Genomic DNA, 27,828 nt, shown 5'->3' with positions numbered 1-27,828 from the left:
GACACATTTTGATTACAAAATTTGACCACGAAGGACCGCCGCTCCACCTTCCTGTTCAAGTGAGCACAGCACAACAAGGTGAGTCCAAAAATGTATTGTATGCTGCTGCATAAATGATGTAATATGCCCTGGAGATATGTATACTGTAACAAAGAAAGTAATAATAAGTGTATGTTGTGTAGTAAGCTGTTAGTAGTTAATGTGCCTCACCCTAATAATTTTGCCTATTGTTCTGACTTGGTGGTGCACATGTAGCCTATAACCTGTTTTAGAGAAACGTAATCATTGAATATTGTAAGAGCTTTCATTGTCTCCTTATATGCCCCCTTTGTTTATCCTACAGATCTGACTTGATGTACAGGGAGAATACTGTAAGAACGGCCCATGTTCTGAATTCTGTTGCTGTACATTTCAAAATGGCTGAACAAATAGTTATTTGACTACGTCCGTCCTAGCTTGCTCATTAATGTCTTAATCGAAATTACAGATTGCCTCTTATCTGCTCGTCATCCCTTCCTTCATGCCATAGTTTGTACATCTCAATTGTCAGTAGAAACCACATTTGTTTAAGCAAGTCAGCATATCAGCTATGTTTTTTTAAAGAATAAATGAGGCTGAATGATCTGTTTCGCTGCCAGACAAGGCTCTGCTGATAGGCAGGTGTAGCAATGGTACGGTGTTGGGACTGCTGTTGGGACTCTGCTGTTGGGACAGCTTTATGTAGGCCCTAACAGTTTGTGGACACTGTTTGTCACCATTATAGTGCAATTAATGTATTGATCAGTGTTGTGTTGTTATGTGTAGTGGCTTTGCTGGCATGCAAAATAATAATGTTTGGGGGGTTTGCCCCACCAAGATTTACACTCTAAAATCAACAATGGCGGGAGGGATGGGGGCTTCATCTTGTCGTGCGCAGTGCTCAAGTTTATAACTTGGGACGGCAAGGAGCCTAGCGATTAGAATGGCGGGACAGTAACCGGTTGCTTGTTCAAATCCCTGAGCCGACAATATGCAAAATCCGTTCTGCCCTTGACCAACCCCCACAACAGCTGATCCCAGGCAGCCCCCTGCAACTTTCTGATGCTGACTAGGTATCCCCCTTCCCTTTCCCTAATGGCTGTCAGTCAAAACCAGATGAGCAGAGAACCTGAGCTCTGATGTCATGTATATCATTTTACTGTACAGCCACTGCGTTCCAATTAAAGCGCCTATTAATGACAAAATCTGTCATTTTCAACCCGTATAAAGGATGACAAGGGCTGTGAGTAGAAAGGGCTACTGAGCACTTTGGGGTCTCCCAGTGTAAGCAACGTGTACCTTTCAGGTATAGACTGGGATGCAGATAATTATGTGCGATGAGTAAGCATGGTTTGTCGTAGCTCATAGGCATTGCTGGAAATGGTGTACCGCCACATTTAAACGTTTAATTTAACGCCTAAACTTACGCTCATCATAGAGGTAAATTATTTAAATCGCTGCAATCACACAGAACATCACACAGATTTTTTTGGTGATGGATGTCTGGCTCAATCTGGAGGTGAAAAAAGCCTCTCAGAAATGCTTTTAGGGCCACTTTGCTCTTTGATTTTCCCATTGAGTCGCCACATCAGGTATCTGACTCAGGCTCTCCTGAAGAAGAAAAGGTTGCAGGGGGGATGTGGTGATCAGAGAAATGCCATTACTAGAGGAGACCATAACAGAGAATGCTCGATTCACCGATACTCACAAAGAGATGTGGCTTCTCTGGGGTTTTCTTGTTAGAAATGTTGATCCTTTTCAGACAATGTTTAAGTAATATGATCAAGATCAGAGCTAAGCAATAATGGAGACTGACTGCTAGTCATTGATGTCAATCACATGAACTTCTGTTTGTGACTGACATACGCATAATATAGATCATGACTATAGCTAGAGGTTTGTGGTCTTATCAGTAAATTACAAGGTTTCACTTTTTTTTGTGTGTGTGATTACTCCATTCAGAGACATGTAGACATGAGTATTTCTGCTTCCTTCACAATCAGATCACATTTCATCCTCATCTCCCTTAGCAGACAGCAAGCATATGCTCAATGTATTCCCCTTCTGGCATCTCACCATCAACCTAAATTGTCTTTAGCTTCTCTATGAATGTCCCCTTATAATGCTGATTGACTTGGCTGCCATTTTCTGCCCACAAATATTTCTGATTTTCTTTGTTTAGTCATTTCCTGCTCCCTACACCATATGTCTTTGGTAAATTTCACCCTTCTGACTGCCCTCATCCCCTTCACCGAATACAAGATGGCGTAGCAGTCAGACGTCTTTGTCCTGTCGTGTCCCTTGAATATATTGTTTTTTTACATATTTTTCTTCGCATATCTTTTAAAATATTTTGCTAAACCTCAACATCTAAATACTCTCCTGCAACCCGCCTCACCCAATGTGGTGTGGATCTGCTTTTTTTTCTTCTAAAGTATCTATATTTACTTCGGATCTGGAATCCCTCAACTGAAGCTAGCCAGCTAACTACCAGCTATCAGTCAGCAAACCATTGCCAGCGGTCATCAGCTAAACTTCAGCTCGAATAGCTCTCACCAGTTCGAACAACGTGACTCTAACCAGAGCATAACGGACCTATTATTTTTATCCCCGGATTCCCACCGCAAACTGAACATTTTCATCTGGATCTTCACAACTAGCTAACCGCAACCCCGGATGACTACTCCTGGCTAGCGTTTCCATCCACTTAGCTTGAAGCTAGCCCGGCCAGAGCTCCTGTGCTACCACCGAAGCATACTCCTGGGCTACAATATCCGGGCCCCTTCCACAGCCGGTACGGGCATGGAACCCCGCAGATCCCCTACAACTGGAATACGTACATAATCTGCCCGAGGACTCCAACAGGCCCCTCAGGCGCGACGCCCGCTGAAAGCCCATTATGCTAACCAGCTAGGCCTGCTAGCTACCTAGAGCTACTTGGAACCCTACTAATTCCACGACTAGTCTATCGACCCCATCGCGACGTCCCCCAAAGGCTAACTTTCTAGCCCCTGCTATCTGCTTGCTTGCTAACCCGGCCTGCTAACTGTTAGCCTGCCCCGGTCTACTAACTGCTAGCTTGTTTAGCCCCGGTCTGCTAACTGCTAGCTTGTTTATCCCTGGCCTACTAACTGTTAGCTTGTTAGCACAGGCCTGCTAACTGTCTGAATCGCCATGTCCCCAGCCAGCCCAACCACTCACTGGACCCATATTTATTTTCAATCTCTTTTAGATTTTTAATTTGATTATACCTTCCGGTAACCTGCCTCACCCAATGTGATACGGAATCACTATTATTTTAAATTTTAGAATACATTCAAGAACCTCCAGAAGCTAACCAGCTAATTAGCTACAAGCTGTTTAGTCGTTGTTAGCCACTGCTAGCGGCTTTTACCTTCTGCACAGCCAGCCCTGTTTTTAGCCTGGATAATACTCGCCAGTGTACCAGTATCGAACTGTCTCTCCACAACAACGCCGGATTCCTGCCGTAATCCCTGGACCACTACTTCTGATCTTCACAGCTAGCTTGCACCCAGTACCGAAGCTATCCCTGAGGCCCACCTCCCCACCTCCCGGCCTACTCAGCTGTTCACCCAAACCCCACTCATACACGGCTAGAGCCCAATACTCCACCAGATCCTTGCTGTAAACTCTGGACCTTGGATAACGCCACTGCCACGAAGCTAGCACCAGTTAGCCGTGAGCCAGGCACATCTCCCTGCTAGAAAACTAAATTCTACAATACCTCTTTCAGCATCTGGCTTGGATTCTCTGTCGACACGCCCCCCCGCCACACCACCATGACTGGTCTGCTGACGAATACTCCATCCGCTGTGCCTTCAACCGGCCTCCATCCCCCTACCACCCCCGGGCTACCAACTTTAACCGCTGTGTCGCCCGCGTGCTAGCGTAGTGGCGGCTTCCCTGTTCCATCCACTGCTGCCCCCTGGACACTATGATAACTTGGCTACATAGCTGATGCCTGCTGGACTGTCCATTAATCACAATACTCCATTCTGTTTATTTATGTTTTATCTGTCGGCCCCAGCCGCAAACTCAGAATCTGTGTGTAGTTAATCCGACCCTCTCTGCCTAGTCATCGCCATTTTACCTGCTGTTGTTGTGTTAGTTGACTAGCTGTTGTTGTCTCACCTGTTGCTTTAGCAAGCTCTCCCAATCAAGACCTGCGATTACTTTATGCCTTGCTGTATGTCTCTCTCAAATATCAATATGCCTTGTATACTGTTGTTCAGGTTAGTTATCATTGTTTTAGTTTACAATGGAGCCCCTAGTTCCACTCCTCACACCTCTGAAACCTCCTTTGTCCCACCTCCCACACATGCGGTGAACTCACCCATTATAACCAGCATGTCCAGAGATACAACCTCTCTTATCATCACCCAGTGCCTGGGCTTACCTCCGCTGTACCCGCACCCCACCATACCCCTGTCTGCACATTATGCCCTGAATATATTCTACCACGCCCATAAATCTGCTACTTTTATTCCTTGTCCCCAACGCTCTAGGCGACCAGTTTTGATAGCCTTTAGCCGCACCCTCATCCTACTCCTCCTCTGTTCCTCGGGTGATCTGGAGGTAAACCTAGGCCCTGCATGTCCCCAGGCACCCTCATTTGTTGACTTCTGTGATCGAAAAAGACTTGGTTTCATGCATGTCAGAAGCCTCCTCCCTAAGTTTGTTTTACTCACTGCTTTAGCACACTCTGCCAACCCTGATATCCTTGCCGTGTCTGAATCCTGGCTTAGAAAGGCCACCAAAAATTCTGAGATTTCCATACCCAACTACTGCAGAGAGAGCATGCAAAGTTCTGTCATACTTTCCAGGTCTATGCCCAAACAGTTTGAACTTCTAATTAAAAAAATGAATCTCTCCAGAAATAAGTCTCTCACTGTTGCCGCCTGCTACCAACCCTTCTCAGCTCCCAGCTGCGCCCTGGACACCATCTGTGAATTGATCGCCCCCCATCTAGCTTCAGAGTTTGTTCAGTTAGGTGACCTAAACTGGGATATGCTTAACACCCCGGCAGTCCTACAATCTAAGCTAGATGCCCTCAATCTCACACAAATCACCAAGGAACCCACCAGGTACAACCCTAAATCCGTAAACACGGTCACCCTAATTGACATTATCCTGACCAACTTGCCGTCCAAATACACCTCTGCTGTCTTCAATCACTATCTCAGCGATCACTGCCTCATTGTCTGTATCCGCTACGGGTCCGCGGTCAAACGACCACCCCTCATCACAGTCAAACGCTCCCTAAAACACTTCTGCGAGCAGGCCTTTCTAATCGACCTGGCCCGGGTATCCTGGAAGGATATTGACCTCATCCCGTCAGTTGAGGATGTCTGGTCATTCTTTAAAAGTAACTTCCTCACCATCTTAGACAAGCATGCTCCGTTCAAAAAATGCAGAACTAAGAACAGATTTAGCCCATGGTTCACTCCAGACCTGACTGCCCTCGACCAGCACAAAAACATCCTGTGGCGGACTGCAATAGCATCGAATAGTCCCCGCGATATGCAACTGTTCAGGGAAGTCAGGAACCAATACACGCAGTCAGTCAGGAAAGCAAAGGCCAGCTTTTTCAAGCAGAAATTTGCATCCTGTAGCTCTAACTCCAAAAAGTTATGGAACACTGTAAAGTCCATGGAGAGCAAGAGCACCTCCTCCCAGCTGCCCACTGCACTGAGGCTAGGTAACACGGTCACCACCGATAAATCCGTGATAATCGAAAACTTCAACAAGCATTTCTCAACGGCTGGCCATGCCTTCCTCCTGGCTACTCCAACCTCGGCCAACAGCTCCGCCCCCCCCCCCGCAGCTACTCGCCCACGCCTCCCCAGCTTCTCCTTTACCCAAATCCAGATAGCAGATGTTCTGAAAGAGCTGCAAAACCTGGACCCATACAAATCAGCTGGGCTTGACATTCTGGACCCTCTATTTCTCAAACTGTCCGCCGCCATTGTCGCAACCCCTATTACCAGCCTGTTCAACCTCTTCGTATCATCTGAGATCCCCAAGGATTGGAAAGCTGCCGCGGTCATCCCCCTCTTCAAAGGGGGAGACACCCTGGACCCAAACTGTTACAGACATATATCCATCCTGCCCTGCCTATCTAAGGTCTTCAAAAGCCAAGTCAACAAACAGATCACTGACCATCTCGAATCCCACCGTACCTTCTCCGCTGTGCAATCCGGTTTCCGAGCCGGTCACGGGTGCACCTCAGCCACGCTCAAGGTACTAAACGATATCATAACCGCCATCGATAAAAGACAGTACTGTGTAGCCGTCTTCATCGACCTGGTCAAGGCTTTCGAATCTGTCAATCACCATATTCTTATCGGCAGACTCAGTAGCCTCGGTTTTTCTAATGACTGCCTTGCCTGGTTCACCAACTACTTTGCAGACAGAGTTCAGTGTGTCAAATCGGAGGGCATGTTGTCCGGTCCTCTGGCAGTCTCTATGGGGGTACCACAGGGTTCAATTCTCGGGCCGACTCTCTTCTCTGTATATATCAATGATGTTGCTCTTGCTGCGGGCGATTCCCTGATCCACCACTACGCAGACGACACCTTTCTGTATACTTCTGGCCCTTCCTTGGACACTGTGCTATCTAACCTCCAAACGAGCTTCAATGCCATACAACACTCCTTCCGTGGCCTCCAACTGCTCTTAAACGCTAGTAAAACCAAATGCATGCTTTTCAACCGTTCGCTGCCTGCACCCGCACGCCCGACTAGCATCACCACCCTGGATGGTTCCGACCTAGAATATGTGGACATCTATAAGTACCTAGGTGTCTGGCTAGACTGCAAACTCTCCTTCCAGACTCATATCAAACATCTTCAATCCAAAATCAAATCTAGTCGGCTTTCTATTTCGCAACAAAGCCTCCTTCACTCACGCCGCAAAACCTACCCTAGTAAAACGGACTATCCTACCGATCCTCAACTTCGGCGATGTCATCTACAAAATAGCTTCCAATACTCTACTCAGCAAACTGTATGCAGTTTATCACAGTGCCATCTGTTTTGTTACTAAAGCACCTTATACCACCCACCACTGCGAGCTGTTTGCTCTAGTCGGCTGGCCCTCGCTACACGTTCGTCGCCAGACCCACTGGCTCCAGGTCATCTACAAGTCTATGCAACGTAAAACCTTGTTTGGCCGCCTTTCCTTCCAGTTCTCTGCTGCCTGCAACTGGAACGAACTGCAAAAATCTCTGAAGTTGGAGACTTTTATCTCCCTCACCAACTTTAAACATCTGCTATTTGAGCAGCTAACCGATCGCTGCAGCTGTACATAGTCCATCGGTATATAGCCCACCCAATTTACCTACCTCATCCTCATACTGTTTTTATTTTATTTACTTTTCTGCTCTTTTGCACACCAGTATCTCTACCTGCACATGTTCATCTGATCATTTATCACTCCAGTGTTAATCTGCTAAATTGTAATTATTCACTCCTATGGCCTATTTATTGCCTACCTCCTCATGCCTTTTGCACACAATGTATATAGATTTTTTTTCTACTATGTTATTGACTTGTTTATTGTTTACTCCATGTGTAACTCTGTGTTGTTGTCTGTTCACACTGCTATGCTTTATCTTGGCCAGGTCGCAGTTGCAAATGAGAACTTGTTCTCAACTAGCCTACCTGGTTAAATAAAGGTGAAATAAAAATTTAAAAAAAATTTAAAATAAACCTCTCTCCTCTCTGATCTTGTCAAACTCTCCTCTGATGCAATACACAGCCGTCCACCCACATCAGTCTCTTTCATGCACTCTACCCTCCTTCTCATAATTTCTCTGGCCTCTCTCTCTCTCTCTCTCCTATCCCTCATCTCCCTCATTTCCTCTTGTCCCTTTTCTCATCTCAGCTTCTCTGATTGAACCTTTCACATTTCAGAATAAAAGTGTTCTCATGATATGCTCTCCCATTTCATGAAAGCTAATATTTTTTACCTCCCCCTCCCTTGACTCACCCTCAATCTGGCAGGACCTGTCTTTTCCTGTTTCCCTTGGAAATATTGTCTGTCCATCAACATCTCGGCTTCAACATGCATACATTTAGATAAGCCTCAACCTAAGAACCTCACCTCTCTTCCCTGACCTCCATCACATGTTCAATGTCTTCTAATACTTCACTTGCTTCTTGACGTACCATCTTCTCTGATGTTATACTAGTTAGATTTTAGACTGATGTCTAAACTATGAAAACAAAAAGGACAATGTTCCATGATAAGGAACTATGTGGATGGAATCTGCCCGTATCCTACCAGTCTGGTGTGAAAGCCCCTAAAAACATCACTGCATTTATCTATGTTCGATCAATATCTCCCAGTGCCATCTATCAATGTTTCTCCCTCAAATATAATCAGCCACTGGTTCAATCACTTCCATCTCATCAATACCATATTTTGAGAAACAGATTCTCCCTTTCTGTCTCTCTGCCTCCCCAGTGGTAAGGGGAAAAGGTGATTAAAATAACTGTTATGAGGAGAGGAGTGGTTAGATATTTGAACAGTTACCAGGCCTGTGTTTCTCAGAGCTACTCCGCTGTTATTTAATTAGTTGTCACTCCTCAACACAGAATCAGAGAAGGGGTTACTGGGTAGAACACTGAACACCCAAACAAACACTCCTCCACCAAACAAGTCAATTAATGAGCCGCCTCTACGAGCCGACAGTAGCCGATAGTTATCACCTTGATGTGTGCACACTAATAAGTGCTTATTGATGCCAAATTTCTGTGGTTGTACATTTAGAAAGCATGGGGATAGAAGGGTGACACAACCCTCACCATGGGATGTGGAATGCCAGACGAGCTGCGGCGCATTGTGCCACCACCCGCTACGGTAGCATGGGGGACAGGCATATGGCGTCAATTATTTCCCTAGTATGCTAATTAATGGGAGACCCAACACTTTCCAAAGAAGCCTCTCCAATCCTGCCAGTGTGCAGGATCTGTAATTAATATGGGCAGAACTGCGCTGGAGTGCAGATTGCAGACACCGGTATTCTGAGATACGTAGAAGTGCGCTCATCATTATGGGCGAAGGCACATGGAAAGGCGACTAATCAATGTGGTCCATATATTCTCGAGCGGCGCTCAAGTGTGGCCTTCTCTCCATCACTCGAAGTCTGGGGCTGCAGCTCTGGCTCTCACTCTATCAGAGGACAGCACACCATTAATCACAAGTGTCTTAATAAATGCTAGGAGACGAATGTCATCCAGTGCAACACGTCACACATAGCGCCTCACTGTGTCCAACGACTATTAATTAGCGTCATCAGCGTCCCCAAATGTTTGCGGGCTGTGAGCGATTATTTCATTAGCAAACTTTAGATGGGAGATACGAGGTAAATATTTTGAAGATGGGATAACAAGATGAACAGCAAACAATTCATGCAGATACTTGGCCACGATAAACAAGCTGAACTCTGTAGGACTAGTATCTATCAACAGTCATTATGTAAATAGATACAATCACCTCGTGTACTCATCTTGTGGATTGATTGTTGCAGGATTGGTTACTCGCAGGAGGGCTGGGTAAGAAATTGGGTTGGGTAGGAAAAGAGGCCAGCCATCATCTGGAAGGCTGGGATAAAAAAAAAAGCGAGATGAAGCGACTGATAAACAAAGGGATACTGAGCCAAGTCATCTTTCACTCCCTGAAAAAGTAGTACAATAACACAAAGCTTCCTGCTAAGAGTTTCTATAAGTAATTGTCAAACGGTTGGGCATTGCTGGCATATCACCATCCTTTATTGTGGCGTGTCAAGGTGAGTGAAGACTATTTTTACTAAGGGGGCTAAAACCTCCACATTGCTCTGAAAGTGCAGTTTAAAAGCTAATCTGTCCAGGGCTCAGTGTCAGATGTGATTCCCTCCAGTCCAATGATCAGCGTTAGATGTGATTCCCTCCAGTCCAGGGCTCAGTGTTAGATGTGATTCCCTCCAGTCCAGTGATCAGCGTTAGATGTGATTCCCTCCAGTCCAGGGTTCGGTGTTAGATGTGATTCCTTCCAGTCCAGGGCTCGGTGTTAGATGTGATTCCCTCCAGTCCAGGGCTTGGTGTTAGATGTGATTCCCTCCAGTCCAGGGCTCGGTGTTAGATGTGATTCCCTCCAGTCCAGGGCTCAGTGAAGGATGTGATACCCTCCAGTCCAGGGTTCAGTGTTAGATGTGATTTCCTCCAGTCCAGGGCTCAGTGTTAGATGTGATTCCCTCCAGTCCAGGGCTCAGTGTTAGATGTGATTCCTTCCAGTCCAGGGCTCGGTGTTAGATGTGATTCCCTCCAGTCCAGGGTTCGATGTTAGATGTGATTCCCTCCAGTCCAGGGCTCGGTGTTAGATGTGATTCCCTCCAGTCCAGGGCTCAGTGTTAGATGTGATTCCCTCCAGTCCAGGGCTCGGTGTTAGATGTGATTCCCTCCAGTCCAGGGCTCAGTGTTAGATGTGATTCCCTCCAGTCCAGGGCTCGGTGTTAGATGTGATTCCCTCCAGTCCAGGGCTCGGTGTTAGATGTGATTCCCTCCAGTCCAGGGCTCGGTGTTAGATGTGATTCCTTCCAGTCCAGGGCTCAGTGTTAGATGTGATTCTCTCCAGTCCAGGGCTCAGTGTTAGATGTGATTCCCTCCAGTCCAGGGCTCGGTGTTAGATGTGATTCCCTCCAGTCCAGGGCACGGTGTTAGATGTGATTCCCTCCAGTCCAGGGCTCGGTGTTAGATGTGATTCCCTCCAGTCCAGGGCTCGGTGTTAGATGTGATTCCCTCCAGTCCAGGGTTCGGTGTTAGATGTGATTCCCTCCAGTCCAGGGTTCAGTGTTAGATGTGATTCCCTCGAGTCCAGGGCTCAGTGTTAGATGTGATTCCCTCCAGTCCAGGGCTCAGTGTTAGATGTGATTCCTTCCAGTCCAGGGCTCGGTGTTAGATGTGATTCCCTCCAGTCCAGGGCTCAGTGTTAGATGGGATTTCCTGTACATGAATCACAAGGTCAGGCTGAAGGGGAGAGGAAGGCTTTAGCCTCCAGTTGACTGGAAGCAGTATGCCACCAGAGCATGATTCACCTCAGCCTAAGACAGTCAGGAGGTGATAGGGAAGGCGATACAGAATCGATGGAAATGGATCAAAGAGCCTCATTCCCGGGGGCCCATAATGGGACGACGTCATGTGGAACGCTAGACCAGCACTCTCAACCCGCTGTCATTGGCCTCTCTGAGGGAAGGGAGGATTGACAGAGAGATTCAGAGCCACACACTGATCTGTCATTGTAATAGATGGACCTCACAGCACAAAGCTGCAGTAGAGGTGCTCAGAGATCTCAATACTCACGCTCAAGTTTGTTGACCGGCCTACCTTAGCTACACAATGGACTTTGTATCTTCAAAATGTGGGTGAAAACAAATTATCCGAGCTAAATTCGGCTTGTCACAATTGCCTTATGCTGAAAATACAAATATAATTGCGGGAAAACATAGAAAGTAATTATTAAAAAAAAAAAAAAAAGAAAGGGAAATTAAAATGGAAATGAATTGATCATTTGCATTCGGTAGGATTTTTGCATCTCTTCCATGAAAAACGGACTCCTTTTATTTTTAATTAGCGTCACTGAAAATTAAATTAATTCGGTTGTTGAGCATTCATGAATATGGCTTATTCAATGAATATGAGAGCTCTTGTCACGACTTCCGCCGAAGTTGGTCCCTCTCCTTGTTCGGGCGGCGTTCGAAGTCACCAACCTTCTAGCCATCGCTGATACTCTTTTCATTTTCCTTTGGTTTTGTCCTGTCTTCCATCACACCTGGTTCCAATCCCATCAATTACACGTTGTGTATTTAACCCTCTTGTCACGCCCTGACCTTAGAGATCCTTTTAATTCTCTATTTTGGTTAGGCCAGGGTGTGACTAGGGTGGGCAATCTAGTTTTCCTATTTCTTTGTTTGGCCTGGTATGGTTCCCAATCAGAGGCAGCTGTCTATCGTTGTCTCTGATTGAGGATCATACTTAGGCAGCCTTTTTCCCACCTTAGTTTGTGGGATCTTGATTTTGTATAGTTGCTGTGTAGCCTGCAGCACTTTACGTGCGTTTTGTATTTTGTTGTTTTTTCGGTGTTCATTTTAATAAAAGTAAGATGTTCGCCTACCACGCTGCACCTTGGTCTCCTCATTCAAACGAGGAGCGTAACACCTCTGTTCCCCCTCATGTCCTTGTCGGTGGTTGTTTATTGTGCACGTCTGTCCTGGTGTGCGTTGGGTTATGTACCCATTTATTTTATTATTCTGTTTTCCGGTGGGTTTTGTTAATAAACTGCACCGTTGGAAACACAGTTATTTCTCTCCTGCGTCTGACTTCTCTGCCGCCAGTTCGCACCCCTTACAGCTCTTTAGTATAGACATCTGTTAGTAATAGAAACAGCCATAGAGAGTGTGTGCAAAAGGCTGATATTAGTCTGATCCTCAAATCTTATCTGGGGAAGGTTATGGGAGAAATGTTCCTGTATGCAAAACAATTGGTCGGTTCTGGATTACCACTTAATACGTAGAGCTCAATAGCAAATTCTGTGTCTTTGAGCTTCATGCATTTCTTTTCAGAGTTTGAAAATAGCCTTTCCATTAGAACTGATCCAATCCCATCAATTAATATCATATGACTCTGTATAGCCATTATAATTGTAGTTTTTAAATGTTTTTAAAAATATTTTTTTTAGTTACATATCCAATCTATGGAGTGCTGTTTTTGCAAGTGGATACTGTATGCTTCTCTCCTATGACTCCTACATGATTCCAGGTGTCGCTGTTCCATTCAACGTGGATCCTTCAAGAAGATGATAAGATGCTAAGGCAGGGATAAAGGCAGCTTTGAATGATGTTACTTCTTTCAAATTGAAGGAGACATCAGATAAATCTGTGCTTATCCTTGTTGGCAAGTCACGAGATCAACAAACTTCAGGCCACCGGAGGAGGTTTGGTAAAGTTGCAACATGTTTTTGGTTTATGTCATGCAACTGTTGGTTTTTATGTCTCTCCCAATATGGTTGTTACTTTTTTATACTATGCAATTGTTGTATCACTGGGATCTCTTTGCAGTATGTGACGCAGAAAACTAACAGATGTTGTGATGGCATTGGCAGATGAGCTTGATGAAAAATGTCCCGACCCCCTAAAGATTTGTCAATGTAGGGCAGATACAGTTATAGACCAGCATTAGTTCAAGCTCATGTGGCTCAGTGTTTCTTAAAGCAACAGTGATGTATCCAGACATGCCTTGGAACCTGTTCAAAGTGTCATCTTTCATTGTGCCTCGTGACGTGTGCCACATGACGTGAGGTTTACTCTCACAGTATTGTTTTGTCTTCTCTTCCGAGCTTTATTGTTGTTTTGTCTGTAGAGTGACTAATATTCTTTCTTTGAAGCACAGGGATTCAGTTAGTCATCTTGAACTTAACAATTAGAAGTCCCGGATTTCTTCTGAATGTGTGAAGAGCTGGGATATTCATGTATTATGAACTTTAGCAACAACTACACTGCTGTACGCTGAAACAAAGCAGCACCTGCAAACCATAATCACACCCCAAAAACATCCTGCATTGTGCACAATAGAACCTCTGGTCTCAGCGCATATCGATACAAAGCCCATATTCATGCAGAACCTGTCTGCGTTGATGGTAGGTTCTTGCAGTGCATCTGCCCCAGCAGGCTCCTGTCCCTCCCTCTACCACCGCAGGGTGTAAGGAGGAGAGATGAGTTGAGGTGAGCCTCAGCCCCAGCCAGCCACCCTGCAGGGCCCACATGGCACTTTACACACGGCCAGGGTAATGACACAGCGTGGGCTCTCATCGTTACAGGCAGTCCATCAGGTTTCACTGACAGAGGCAGAGTGAGGCTTTCAGAATGGATCTGGGTAACAGTGGGATCCCCCCTGTCTTGTCCAGCTGCTGGAACCTAGACGGGTTTCACTCAGTGGTGCCCAAAATGCCTGCATTATGTTCAACCAAGCATGTTTGACATGTTGAGGTGATGTTAAACCATTAGATATGTAGTATGTATGTAGTTCCTATGTAATAACAAAGTGTATTCATTATAATAACCAGAGATATCGGTTTGAGGGTATTGACAAAGTACAATGTGGACTCATAATGGGTAAAATGCGAATAATTATTGGTATCAAGTAAAGCATTGATCTGTCACGTCTGAATGAAGACTTTCACACCAAAACCATTCCAAATTAGCTCTTTTAGAGTAGATAAACTACACCTGAAGTGCAGATGTGTATAACTCCAACAATACTGTTATATGGCATTCATTATTTCAAATTCTCACAAAGCCCCTCCACTGACAGGCTCCAGAGCATAGAAAGAAGAATGAATAGAATGGGTTTCCCATTCAAGCCAACAACGGCAATATGGGTTGGGCATGGAGGTCTTTGCGAGTGTACCCAGGAGTTTACCAGTAAACATACCAGATTTAGAGGTTCCAAGCCTGTTCTATTCATTGTTATTTTTATGATTCAGAGCCCTGCAGGCAGTACAGCTGTTCATCCAAACATTCCTGTACCTGTTTCTGGACATGTTACAGACTGGAATGAAATGACTGGACACCTCTGAATTTCTGAGAGTCGTGTGACTTTTCTACTGTACATCTGATTCATGAGTTGATGCATTTACATAGTGGTGGGTGGATATGGGAGTCCTGGGGCATGACATCTTCCCACCTCCTTACACACAACAGACAGGATGTGGGTGTTCTTCAGCAAACAACATCATCTGCGGTTGTTCACATTTGCTTAACTTTTTAAGGCGTGCAACTGTAGGAGGTCCACTCTGAGAAGATAATCAATGGTGATTCAATACAAAATGGATGCACATACTGTATGAGAAAAGCGGAATGTTACCAACGTTTATGAAAAGCCAAAAGAAAGCCAATACAACAGGAAGGCAGATATAGGGGCAGTCACTCCATCAGTTTTTGAACAACGTTTAGAAACCTGAAGTATTCCAACACGTTTTTTTTTGGGACGGCCTGATTGTTAGACAGTTTGTAGATAGCAGGGAATCTCTTCTTTTCAGTGTAAAACGTTTTCCCTGGCAAGCTCAAAGCAGGTTAGTTTAGCTCAGCCATCTGAAGATCGTGTAATTGGTCCCTTGATCAAACAGGGTGATTGAACAGGGCAATACAGCTATAGTGTGAAGGGAGATTGGGCACAAATCTTGTTGTATGTTCGTAAAGGATATTGGGATTTGGAATACCGGTACATTGCCATTTAATTGGATGATGTTGTCTATTGGTTGTTGTTCTACTCCGTTGTATTGTTTCTAAAAAGCTATTCCTTCAGAACTGTGGTAAAATCCAGTTTAACAAGGTACTTGACCCTACTGTGCTGATTGCTTTGACATAAATCTCTCCAACAGGAGGCAATTTTCCCTGCAAAATGTATGTTATGCGCAGTTCCAGCTACTTATCCGAAACCAGCAGACGAAATGAAGGCTTGTGTTGCCACACATCTTTTTTGTAACTGTCACAACTCTCCATTAGCAAGTCACAGTGACGGAAAGAAAGCACCTGTTTTTCTAACGCCACGGAGATGCTCTCCTGTCACTTCACGTTAAACATTCAAAAGAGTTCACATTTTATTTGAGTTTCTTTTGTGTTTAGGGTTCTAATGGGATGATCAATGAATTTGTTGAAATGCAAATAAGGTACAGTGTCCTGCATCTGCTGCTGTAGTAGAGGAGAAACTGTGCTCTACATTGACCAAATAGACCTCATTGAATAAAGGGAACATATTCACTCTGTCACATGACATTCAGTCCCACAGATGTCAGGAAGTTGACGATTCTGATGAAATCTGTCTTACCTCATTCTTCGTTGCTCAAAAGGGAATAGCACAAAATGCCTGCCTTAAAATGTGACTGTGTAGTAGAGTAAAGATGCACAAAATCCACTTTAATCATCAGTCAGATATCAAAGCACACCACTGCTATCTCTGGACAGATCTCCCACTTTGAATTTAGTAACGCAAAGACATTTTACTAACATGTCTGTCAATGGGACATAGGTTTATGTGATCATTCACAGTGGTGTCCAGTCAGCCTGCATTACAAGAGTCAATGATCACAAAAATTAGGGAAAAGTTGATCATATTGTCATGTATTAACAGCCATTTATTTGACATGAAATGCACATAATGTGAATCTATGGTAATGTTTAATTTGATTTCCAAACCTAACCTTTTCATTGTTTTCCCAATAGGCAGCCACCAACATGATTATCAACATAGTCACCTGGATCTTACCCAGGCCCACACACCTAAAATTGGTAAGGATATTTAAGGTTTGCATGTTCACATAAGTACAGTATATATAACATGACTGTGGTTGGTTGGTAACATTTCACTCTTTCCAATGAGTAATAGAAAAATTTTGATAGTAACTAACCGTCTGTCGAGATATATGGTAGATGGAAAGTACATTATGGATACTAACCATGCCCTTTTAAGTGTGAGATTATACTGCCACACAACACACAGTGGCTCTTGGGTATGCTACAAATATGTCTTCATTTACCCCAATAAAGTTGAGGGAGGATTAAGTCATATTGATTTCCTGAATGCATGGTTTTATCAGCTCCAGTACGACACATGAACTTTGACTAAATTCGAAATAAGTCAAAATATGCTTTTTTAGAATTCAAGCGAGGACAAAACATTTTTTTTTTCACGGGAAATGAATAGCTTGGATAGCAAATGAAACGGGGTCTTGTGGAAAATGAATTATAATGGCATCTGTACGGCTTACTCAAGTTATTGAAAAACTTCAATTACTTATATTGTGCCTTATCTAGTTTCCTAAATGAGATTTTCTATGAAGAGAGAGATGCTTTTTAGCATGAAATTATTGAGTGGTCACAGCTCTAACACTGCAGTGAAACACCATGAGTTCAGAAAGAAAATATATTTGTGCATCATTGCACAATGCACTGAAACGCTACACCATGCTACACTGTCTGTTTCAACATCAGTGGAGCTGTGGACTCCAACCTCATGGCAGGATAGTTTTCCAATTGCATGTTTTGAGGCCAACATTTTCAAAGGCAAAGGGACTTTTGAAAGTACCCATAAGTAGATAGATCTCTCCAACACAGACACCAAAGGATAGCTTTCAAGGTGGATCAAACCAGAGCTGATTATGAATAACTACTTTTGAGAATGGTCACAATACATAGGAATCTGATTTATTATTTACTTTATTTGACTAGTACGATTATTATAAATAACATAGACTTTCAACAACTAATTTGAAACAGAAAATGTCAGACACATTGGTTTGGTTATTAATACATACTATGAATAATGTTTGTTATTGTACTGATCCATTTTCTCTTACTTGGATTTGTTATGTAGCCCACAGACAAATGAGACATGGTAAGTAATACGCATATACACCTGCTGTACATGTGTATTCCCTTTCTCTTTTACGTACTGTATAAGTCGACCTCTTGTTGTGACAGTTGGTGACAGTGACGTCTTGTATATCGCTGGGGTCAAGGCGGAGGTTCACTCTTCCTTTTTGTTCAGACTGAATGAACCAAAGTTGACACCAAACTCTCACTTACCTTCTCACTCTGCTCTGCTCTCTTTCTCTCTCTCTCCAGTATCTCTCTTTGTTGGGTTAGCTGCCACATAGTGTTTGCAATGGTAGAAAATCATTAAGATCTGTGGTAACGCTTCAGAACCGGACCTTTGTTACACAAAATACACATTCTACTCCCTTCCATCTTTTCTTGCTCACACTCACACTCTCTTTCACTCTGTCTCTGTCTCTCACAGAATGCCTCACTTCTGTTCCACATGGTCCTTGGTGTTGTGTGTCCCTGTCCTCTCTATCACAGTAATCACCCAGCCCTATTTTTAAACCTGCCACCGCTGACCAGCACCTCAGAGGACTGGCAACGACCCACCCCACCCTAAAGCTGCTAACGCTCCAGCTGCCTGCGCCACGACCACTTGTCCCACATAACCATGGCCACAGCAGGCAGGCAGCATAGCCACCCGCAATGGTGCCACGCATACTAGTGACAGCTAGCGTGGCGAGTGCACTTGCAGTCGCAACTAATCCTAGCACACCAGAATTGCACTCTGAAATAACATTTAAAAACCCCCACAACAAATCATGTTAAATCCCGGTTAGAAGAGTCGAACATAACAGTCCCCACTTCATCTATCCTCACCCACATACCCCTACCGCACCCACACACCGTCCTCACACCCACACTCTGTATCCCCCTGTCTCCTCCAGTGAAGACCCCCTGTGTACGCGCCCCTCTCTGTGGCATCCTCCAGACTGTCGGCTGTCTGATTGTAGCCTGATTGCACTGCGTCAATCTCTCCTGTCTCCCCTGCAGAGAAGCCCCAGCGCATGAACAACATTCTAACCTCGCAGACAGAGCCATACGACCTGGACATGTCCTTCTCACGCTCCTTCCAGAACCTCACCCACCTGCCTCCCAACTACGAACTGGCGGCAATGAGCAAAGCTGACTTAAGTAAATACTCCTCTCTCCACAAATTAAGTAGGTGGTCTTTCATTACATACACCATCATGTTTGTTTGATCTCCTGCCTGGACCCCGCCAGTCCACAGGGGGGAGAAAAGGTTGATCTTAACACATTGTGTTGAAGACCACATTGCATTCAAGTACTGTGATGCAATAGTAACCCTGTATGGATGCCTATTACAGGGATGCAAACATAAGTCATGAGCACAAAGTCATTGGGGTTATGAGCTGAATCCAGAGGAAGACATCTCTGTGTGGGAGATGGGTTTCTTGAAGTGCACAAGCACATGTTAAAGTCACTGGATTCAGCCCCATTGTCCCCATCTACCGACCCATTGACTGACATCTAATTGTCGTGTAATTTGGCTCCATCTGTGCCCCGTGTCATGTAGCTAATGTCTGGTAATGACATATTAACAGCCATTTCTCCATACCCACATGAGTATAGACGCCAACAAGATGGGACTAATATCTCTGAGATGAGATCTGGGTCAGCCCGATTATTATCATTATACTTCCTCTGCATGATGTCTTGACTTTCACCATTCTCCATATCCCCTATGACAGCTGCATGCTCTACAGCATGCTCCTCCTCTAGTATCCTATGGTTGGTTGCGTTGCATGTGTCATGTGTCATGCAAAAGCATTAGTTCCTTCCTGCTCGAATGTTCAATAGTGCTGTATTAAAATAAGTAGGGTGTGGTATTCTAGTGCAGGCTTGTGCTCAGTGTCGACACAGAGAATCAATGTGACGAAACCTTTGATGTGGACAACATTGATAACATCTGAATTGTCTATACTCAGCAATGCTGAGTAGAGTAGATGCTTCTTCATCTAGTACTGCTCAATAGAAACATTACTCACTAGGCACACACTGGCTGAATCAACATTGATTCCTCCTCAATTCAATGTAATTACATTGAACCAACGGGGAATAGACATTGAATTGATGTCTGTGCCCAGTGGGTAGATATAAGACCGTAAAATAATCCAAGGATTTCATAACCTTGATGAAAAAATGAAAAATCTCATACATGTTGTATTAGTTAATGTGACGACTGTTGTTCATCGAATGATTAAAGTTTCTAATTGCGTGATTAACTGAATCAAGCAATGATTAACTCATTAACCTGGGGCACCATGGAAAAACTCGTTTTTATTGAGTTTCTATTTCCCAAATTATAAAGAATATCAGAATATCGATTTTACAACAGCCGCTAATTAACCAGTTGCCTCTACCAATCTCGTTCTGAATGTCGATTAGCCTGTGAATCTGCACGGACTCTGGTCTCACCAATGAGTTCGTACCACACCAATCTTAGTTGAATATTTACTTACTAAAAAGATAAAATTATGATAAAAGATACACATAGACAAAACACATGTTCGATGACGCACTACTCCGGCGCACCTCCCTGATCGTCCTCCCGATGTCAGTGTCCTTTTGGCTTAGGAGTCTGTTCCCGCACCCTTTGCTCTGGAAGGGGTCTTCTGAGGACAGACAGCTCTGTAGCTCAGAGCTCACAGCATAGGAATGAAACCCTTTAGATACCACGATTCGATGGGAGATGGAGGCTAGGTGGTTCGACTTGAATTCACCCGCTTAGACACAGCTACTCATCCGTAGCTTGGGTAGAAAAGGATTTCTTTGTCTTCAAACTTGCGTTGCGTTCTGGGTTCGTTTACTTTTTAGACCTTGCTGCAGCTTGGATCATGTAGTCTTCCTGTAAGTTCTATACTCACAGGTTTGATACCCTTTAGTCAGAAGTGAGCGTAACCGCGTTTAAGGCAATTCTCTGGGCGTTAATGAGGCAAGGTCTAGATTTTATTCAAATCCAATTTTAGACAACTAACTTAACATTTCATCTTTACCAAAACATTCCCTTTGATTTGGATATTTTCCATTCAACATACAATGTATAAACATCAAACATATACTAGGAAAACTCTTCACATTACAACGTTTTCGTAATAACGTCATCTATGAACCTTTAATAACAAAACAAAAATGACATACATTTTCATATTCCATCTATCGTCATGATCACCATTGTGGCTGATGGAAACCATTGTTCCAAAGTCCCTTTATTTCATGTTTAATGTTCTGAGGCTGGTTCTCCATAGTAACAGGACAAAGGAATTTGTCTGTGGCCTGAGATTTACCAGGGGCGTGAGGGGTCATAAAACCCCCCACATCTTCAGACCCCTAGATCTCTCCTCCTCTGTTGGGTTTGAGAGATAATCTGTAGGGTTGGGGTCTCCTGTAACCTGACCTGGTCAGGACAGCCATGACAATGTTATGCACCAATTTAAACTCCCTTCATAGTATGTTTACATGCCTTTAGATCGTAGATTGTGTCTCTCCCTTATCAAACCAAGGGGTCTTCACTTAATATCATAGGGCGTTGTAAACACACTGAAATCACAGGGAGGAATCCAATTAAATGAAAAACAGTTTGAGCTGGGACCCATAAACCCTAAAGTATTTGTCAGAGAAGTGAATATTTCAGTTCTCTACCTACCTACAGTACAGCGACAGCTCTTCTGAGAGGAGAGGTCCCTCATACCTCTGATAGATGCTGTGGCTTTGTGCAAGGAGAGAGGCTTTGGAAAAATGCCAAAAACGTATATAATGCTTTTTTAATGAAACCATTTCGAGAGATGATGATGAAAATCTAATTAATATGGTTCATTTGTGATTCTAAATGCACATGCTGTAGTCTGTGTGTGATTCCTCCTCTTCCTCCTCCTCCTCCTTCGTTCTCCCCTATCCGACTGGAGGGAGCCGGGGATGGAGATGGAGGACACTACTCTAAAATAACCTGCTCAGACCCTCCAAGGAGCTAGTGGGTGGAGGGGAAGGGAGGAGGCAGCAGCAATCTTATTTGGCTCGGTCTTCTCCTTCTTTCTGTAATCAACTTAAAAGGCATTAGAACACTCGTCAGAACAACAGTCCCTTTTATCCTCATGCCAAGCAAAAAGCTAAATGATATTATTGTGGGCTCCTTTCTCTTACCACGTCTTGTCTTAATCCCCTCTAAAGATCCCTTTATCATTTATGTTTCACAAGTTTTTCTACAAGTGTATGTGCATTATGTGATTACTGCTCCGTCTGGGCCGGATGATGGCGTATTGGGATCAATAGCTGCCACAGATGAATATACTCACCATATTGAATTTAATCTGGGAGAGGGGAGACTTCAGTTTAATTAAGGGTAAGGAAAGGGAAAGGGGATACCTAGTCAGTTAGCCACAGCTAGCAGGTTTGTGGTTTCACCTCACCTTCGAGACCCCGTGCCCTCTCAAAATCGAATGCATGTTAAAGTGCAACGTCTTATTCAAAGCAGCAAGGAAATTAATCCAGCATCTATTTCTTGAACATAAAAGTAAAAAGGAAGGACATACATTTGTTCTTTGTAACATCATGAGCATGGACACAAAACACACGAGGTTGCAAAGTTGCATCTTTCATACTAATAATGTTGCCTAATGACCTATGTGAATTATTTACGAAAGGCCTAACATTTTTAACAGCAGTTAAAATGTCAAATTTAAATTGATTCCAAACTTGAAATGTCAAAACTAAAGCATCCGAGGAGAGTTGGTGGAAATGTCTCTGAGTACAACATGAAATCAACCCCTATTTCAACATGGCATAGTATTTTCAATGCAATGATGTCAATTCTAAATCTGTGATCTATAGGCTTAGGATAAACTGAACCCTAATCCTTATAACTCTTGGCAACGAAGAGGAACTTAAATGAAGCTAAGGGACATGTCCTGTCTATTGTGGGCAAGCTATAGCCTCTGGGTCAGTGTTGTTGACATTTCTTACCATAATGTCACACCTAAAAGGACCCCTTGAGAAAAAGACAAAACGCAATTGCCAGAAGCCTAACCCAGGTCTTCTTCATTAGTGATGCATGCTGGGGAAAATAAATCCCTTATGGAGAGAAAGAAAGGTGATCTTCTCTATCCAGGCGTAGCATCTATCTAAGGAGGAGGGTTTACATATCCATACCAAAACAAAATCCTTATCATTCAAATCTTAGTCAAGCACGGTCTTGTCCCGACATTTTTAGACCACCTCTGTGTGTTCCTGAGGCCTTGGGAAATTAGCTTCCGCTGAGGTATCTAACCCCCAGAGATGACAGTTAGTCACAGTAGTTTCAGGGTGCCATCAATCTGATGTTGCCAGGCCAAGCCGGTCTAAAAGCCTGTTTAAAAGTCATTTGAGAGGAGCCCGCCGCTTTCCTCATGCAGATGTAATGACTTTAACATCAGGAGAGTGTTGGCACTCGCTGTAGAGCCCCTCTGCTTTTGGCAGAGTCAAACCACTGGCTACCCTGCAGTGCAACACTCGCACCACTGACAGTTTGATTGTTTTGCCTTGCGGCAGGCGTGTAGTCCTTTCCACGCCAGAACAGGAGTGGAATTATTGTGATGCGAGAGAGCCCCTGCCTTCTCCCATGAAAGCAGAACGACAGAAAATGCAATCATAATCAAAGGGGAATGGTAGGAGTTGTCACAGTAGAACTGCTGAGCTGATCCACTCAGGAGGAGGTATAGAATCATTCTTTATATAGAGTGTAATGTTTCTCCTGTCCTTCTCCCTCTTTCCTCCCCCTCCCTCCTTTCCCACTCAGGTGATAAGGACATAGATGAGTACTACATGCGGAAGCGACACCAAGACTTGGCAGGTCGGCAGATTCTGCAGCCGCCCCACATGGTGAAGCTGAACACAGAGCCCCACCAGCAGCACCGTCAGCGGCCTCACCGTGTCCAGAGGGCCATGTCCCAGGACCATGTGCTGTCCCCAGAGAGGACCCCACGCCATGGCTACGGCCTCTCAGCCTACAACATGGGCGTCTCTTCCTACGGCAGCCGCATTCTCTCAGAGGAGCAGCTGCTCTCCGCAGACCGCCTCCAGTCCCAGGACCCCCTGCTCTCGCCGGACAAGATGCTGTCGCTGCGGCGCTCCAACTTCCGGGAGAAGGCCATGTCGCGGGCCATGTCCCACGTAGACATCAACTTTGTGCCCACCACACCTGTCATGGACCGCAGTGAGCGCTACGCTAAGATGCAAAAGATGCACTCCCATCCCACTACCATCAACGACTCATACAACACGCTCACCGTCAACCACCCGACCACCAACAAGAGGCAGCAGTTTGCCTCGCGACGGACACACACGGTGGACCATCTACAGTACATCCCAGGCCACCAGCACAACAACCAGTACCGCACGGCCAGTAAGAACGAGGTAACTGTTTAACGAGAGGGTGGCTGGCCAAGGATTCCTGTGTCAACAGACTGTCAACAGATGAAAACAGCAGATACTTCCAGAGGTGTGCAACCTCACCATAGGTCTTCTTTTCAAAGTAGCCAACAACTAACCCTTCTTGCTTTCAGCTCAAGCTCTCAGTTTCATTCAGATTTGGATTATCACAACTAGAATCAACCACAAAGACATCTGTACTTTATCTATAAGGCAACATAAGGGCTTTGCACGTTGACACATAAGGAATGCTTTATGTGAGGTTATCCGTAAGAAGACAATATTTTTTAAAAAGGGGAATTGGAAAGGAACTGGATCAACTTTATAAATATATACATATATTTACTATTTGTATTTTCAGTCCTTGTTATAGCTTTAGAGATTCTTATTGAACTTATCTGGTGTTAGAACTTCAAGAGGTGCCTCTCGAAATTGTTCCCATTTCAATGATGAAGTGGATTTTTGGGTTAAAAAGCACAATTAATGGGGGTTTTTCTCTGTTGGTTTATTCTTGTTTTTTGGTAACGGCCAGCACATATCAGCTTATTAGTGGATATAGTGGCAATTTCCGTTGCATAAATGATTGTAAATAGGCTATATTAGCAGAATTATACACTAAATGAGAAGAGCTGGACAAGTGGAATTGTTGAGTTTCTATCCAAGAGTCTACAGTCTTTTCACAATTAAAGATCACAATTTCAGATTAGTCCAAACCCTCAACAAATACTTGATACTAACAAACATGTACAATAATGTGTGTGCGTATGTGTGCATATTTTTGTAACTGTGCTTGTAGGATGATTGGGTATGGCTAGGGTTGAATCAACCTCATGCCACTGTTAATTGGCAGCTTTAGACTGTAGGCACACTACTCCACAGGTGACCATGTTAACTAATGCTTCTTTCAAATGGCTTCATTTGCTGCACTCATTCCCTCGCTATATAATCCAAGTGGATGACATCCATTTTGTTTTCAGTTCGGAAAAGCTGCTTTCATTCTGATATTGTATATTTGACTCCATTCATCAGAGTTGAAGAATAATAGTTGTTGTTATGTGTTTACAATTGTTACATTGTTGCAGGTGTGTTGACGTACCTGACACAATCGACAAAGAGGACATCAATATAATCACTAGCTAAGCAAGGATTAAAACTGTGATTTTTATGTCCAGATGTTTTCATTAAAGCAATGCCTTATTGTGTGGAAGCCCATACTCATGTTCTTAATTGTACAATCACGCTTGTGTTTTTATGTCTTGTGTCTAACATGTTGATGCGTAACCAGCTTTTTATGTCATTTTTTTTATCATTGATGATTTACCAGCACTATAGAAGGACAGAATCAGTTTCGGTGTTATACCTCAGAATCTGTAGGGCCCACATTTTACAAGGATGAAATTCTTAAGTTAACAAAATGTTCTTTGAAAAGAAGCAAAGGAAATTATTATTTTAAGCAAAAAACATAAGAAACTAGAATTGAACAAAATATTTCACATGAGAAAGAAAAATGTCTTCCACATTTTCAAATTCATCCAGACTTCCTTGTGGACTCCCACTGTGTCCTCTTATACTTATAGAGTAACAGACCCATCAAGTACATGATTTGTCGTTGTTTTTACTTTTCAACTATATCTTCAGTTAACAAGAAAGTCCAAATATTATCGTAAAATCCTGGGTCATGGAAATGGGTATATAGACATTTACTGTAGAGATGTTGTTATATACATTTGCTGGTCATTGACAATTTCAAAAATTGTCACTGGTGTACTACCTTAAATGTTAGGAGCTTGTATAATATTGTTACAACGTGTGCAGTGTGTCCATATTTAAGACTTAATTTTGCCATTTGTCATTACAACAGAGGCTAACATTGCAACAGAGGCTAACATTACAACAGAGGCTAACAGAGGCTAACATTTTTCTTGGTAAATGATATGCTTATATCATTATATGACTAGCTATACTATACTGTATGTTCACATGCAATGAAGACACAGTAGAAATTGATGCACTTGAAATATTAAGAGCAATTATTACACTAGTTTCAAGCCCCAGTATCAGCTAAGATATTGATAGGATGGCAACTAAAATGTTATTTATTTTGAGGTTCAAGTTAAGGCCAGAGTACCAAAAGAAAACGTGATAGGTCAATATGGAGTTTCATAGTCCTTGTCAAGCTCCAATGATAGTTTCATAGTCCTTGTCAAGCTCCAATGATAGTTTTATAGTCATTTATTGTTGTAGTTATGTCAGAGCAACAACAAAAATTGAGCAATGAAAAAATGACATTTGATGGCCCTGACTCTGACATGGTGGAGCTGCAACACTGTGTTGTACTGATGTTGCACCACCGGAATCTTACAGACACGTTTCTAAGCAACCATCTATCTGGCTCAAATACATCCACCCCATCGCAGAGCTCCGGTTTTACTTTCCAGTCAGTCAATGATAGTGTCCACAAGAAGCTTTTCCCACACACATGAGGCTAGAGCTCAGTTTTTGCCGTAGGTTCTGAGACTAACGTGCTGCTAAGTTGTTGCGTCCCATGATCTATCTGCTGTAAAAGCACTGTTTACTTTTGTTGCAAATATTCCTTGCCATTTAATAAGCTTGTATTTTTATGTGTCAATGTGGTATGAATGAAAATTCCTTTGTGTCTTTGTTGCACAAACAATGGAGGACTCATTTAAAAAGCTTCAAAGCAAGCAGTTCCAGTTCCTGTGCAAATGTTTTTGTTTACAAATGAATTATTAAAGCACATCCCATGTGTATTGTACAAAACAATAATCAGTTTAGTAAATATGGAGTCTGGGGGAATTTTTTCACATGTTCATTTAAACAATATTCATGAATTAGAGTGAATTGGTAATATTGGTATTATGTTTTTGTTATGGCTGAGTTATAAACATATTAACTGTTTGTAAAGAACCCACATCTACTGTATATATGGAATTATACAACTTGTTTGACAGTCTAATAAATGTATAAACCTAAACATTTCAACATCAAATTAGCATATACCCCATAGATATAACACTATGGACCCCCAGGTTAAGTTACAAATCGTTGTTATCCTGTCACCTATATTTAACTAGACTAAATGCTACTCTGCGATATTTGCAAGAAGTTGCCCACATTTTAACCTCACCCACAAGGTCTTACACACCACACATTTGGAATACACATGAAACAAGATAAAGAAACAACATTTTAACCACTAAGGGGACTGATGACAAGACATGCTATATAGTATATCCCTTTGTCCTTTGTCATTCAATAAAGCTTCCAGTGCTCTTCCACTGCTGCAGTTTGTATAATTCTATTAGTAGGTAAAGTTAACTACACATTAATGATTCAAATCAATAAGGGAGCATTATCAACTCTTTTTTCCCCCTCCTCTTCCCCTGAGAGTTTGAATCTACTGTATTGTACTATCGACAGAGGTCATTGACCTAACGGCACTCACAGTAACAACAGAATACATTATGACTGTCATTATTCTGATGACACACATATTAATACCCACTGTTTCCAGAACAGCCAGTGCAATTTCAAAGCCTCTTTAAATTCATAGAGTCAGAAGAAAACATTTCCTCGCAACATGAAAACAAAAGCCTTGTGGTTACAATTGTGTACAGATAAATGGGAAACAGCTATGTTTTTCACTTTGTGTAGGACCCTCCCATTTGCATTTAGATGGGAAAAGGTCATGGCTATTGGAACCTGTGAGGTAAGAAGGAAACAGCAGTGGTCAAACACATTAACAGACAGAAAGGAAAATGAATCTGCGCAAATTGGTCCATGGCAGAGTACATTAACCAACAGAACTTGTTTTCCACTAATAGTTTTTAAAATGAAAAGAATAGTCCTGACAAAAACGAACTTATGTAGGATATGTAGGATCAATTTGATCAATCTTTTGTGGCTGAGAATTGTCCTGCGCCGCTTTATGA

The 27,828-nt window shown here is 43.3% G+C and overlaps 1 protein-coding gene across 2 annotated transcripts in view; it reads left to right on the top strand.

Annotated features, from left to right (window-relative positions):
- LOC110538570 (protein shisa-6) overlaps positions 1 to 27,174 on the top strand; it is a 75,582-nt gene extending 48,408 nt beyond the window's left edge. The window contains exons 5-8 of one of the 2 annotated variants that reach the window (XM_021625465.3): positions 16,295 to 16,360; positions 17,445 to 17,465; positions 18,446 to 18,613; positions 23,244 to 27,174. In XM_021625465.3, coding sequence (XP_021481140.1) covers positions 16,295 to 16,360; positions 17,445 to 17,465; positions 18,446 to 18,613; positions 23,244 to 23,872 — 884 coding nt within the window. In that variant the 3' untranslated portion in view covers positions 23,873 to 27,174. The remainder of the gene's footprint in view (positions 1 to 16,294; positions 16,361 to 17,444; positions 17,466 to 18,445; positions 18,614 to 23,243) is intronic. The other variant, XM_090193735.1, reaches the window with a different exon arrangement.
- The last annotated feature ends 654 nt before the right edge of the window (positions 27,175 to 27,828 follow it).

The sequence above is a fragment of the Oncorhynchus mykiss genome, chromosome 12 (assembly GCF_057628025.1).
Source record: "Oncorhynchus mykiss isolate SJ-2025 chromosome 12, ASM5762802v1, whole genome shotgun sequence".
Classification (NCBI taxonomy): Eukaryota; Metazoa; Chordata; class Actinopteri; order Salmoniformes; family Salmonidae; genus Oncorhynchus; species Oncorhynchus mykiss.
Note: the sequence above shows the minus strand (reverse complement) of the source record. Positions and strands in the feature narration are given on the sequence as shown.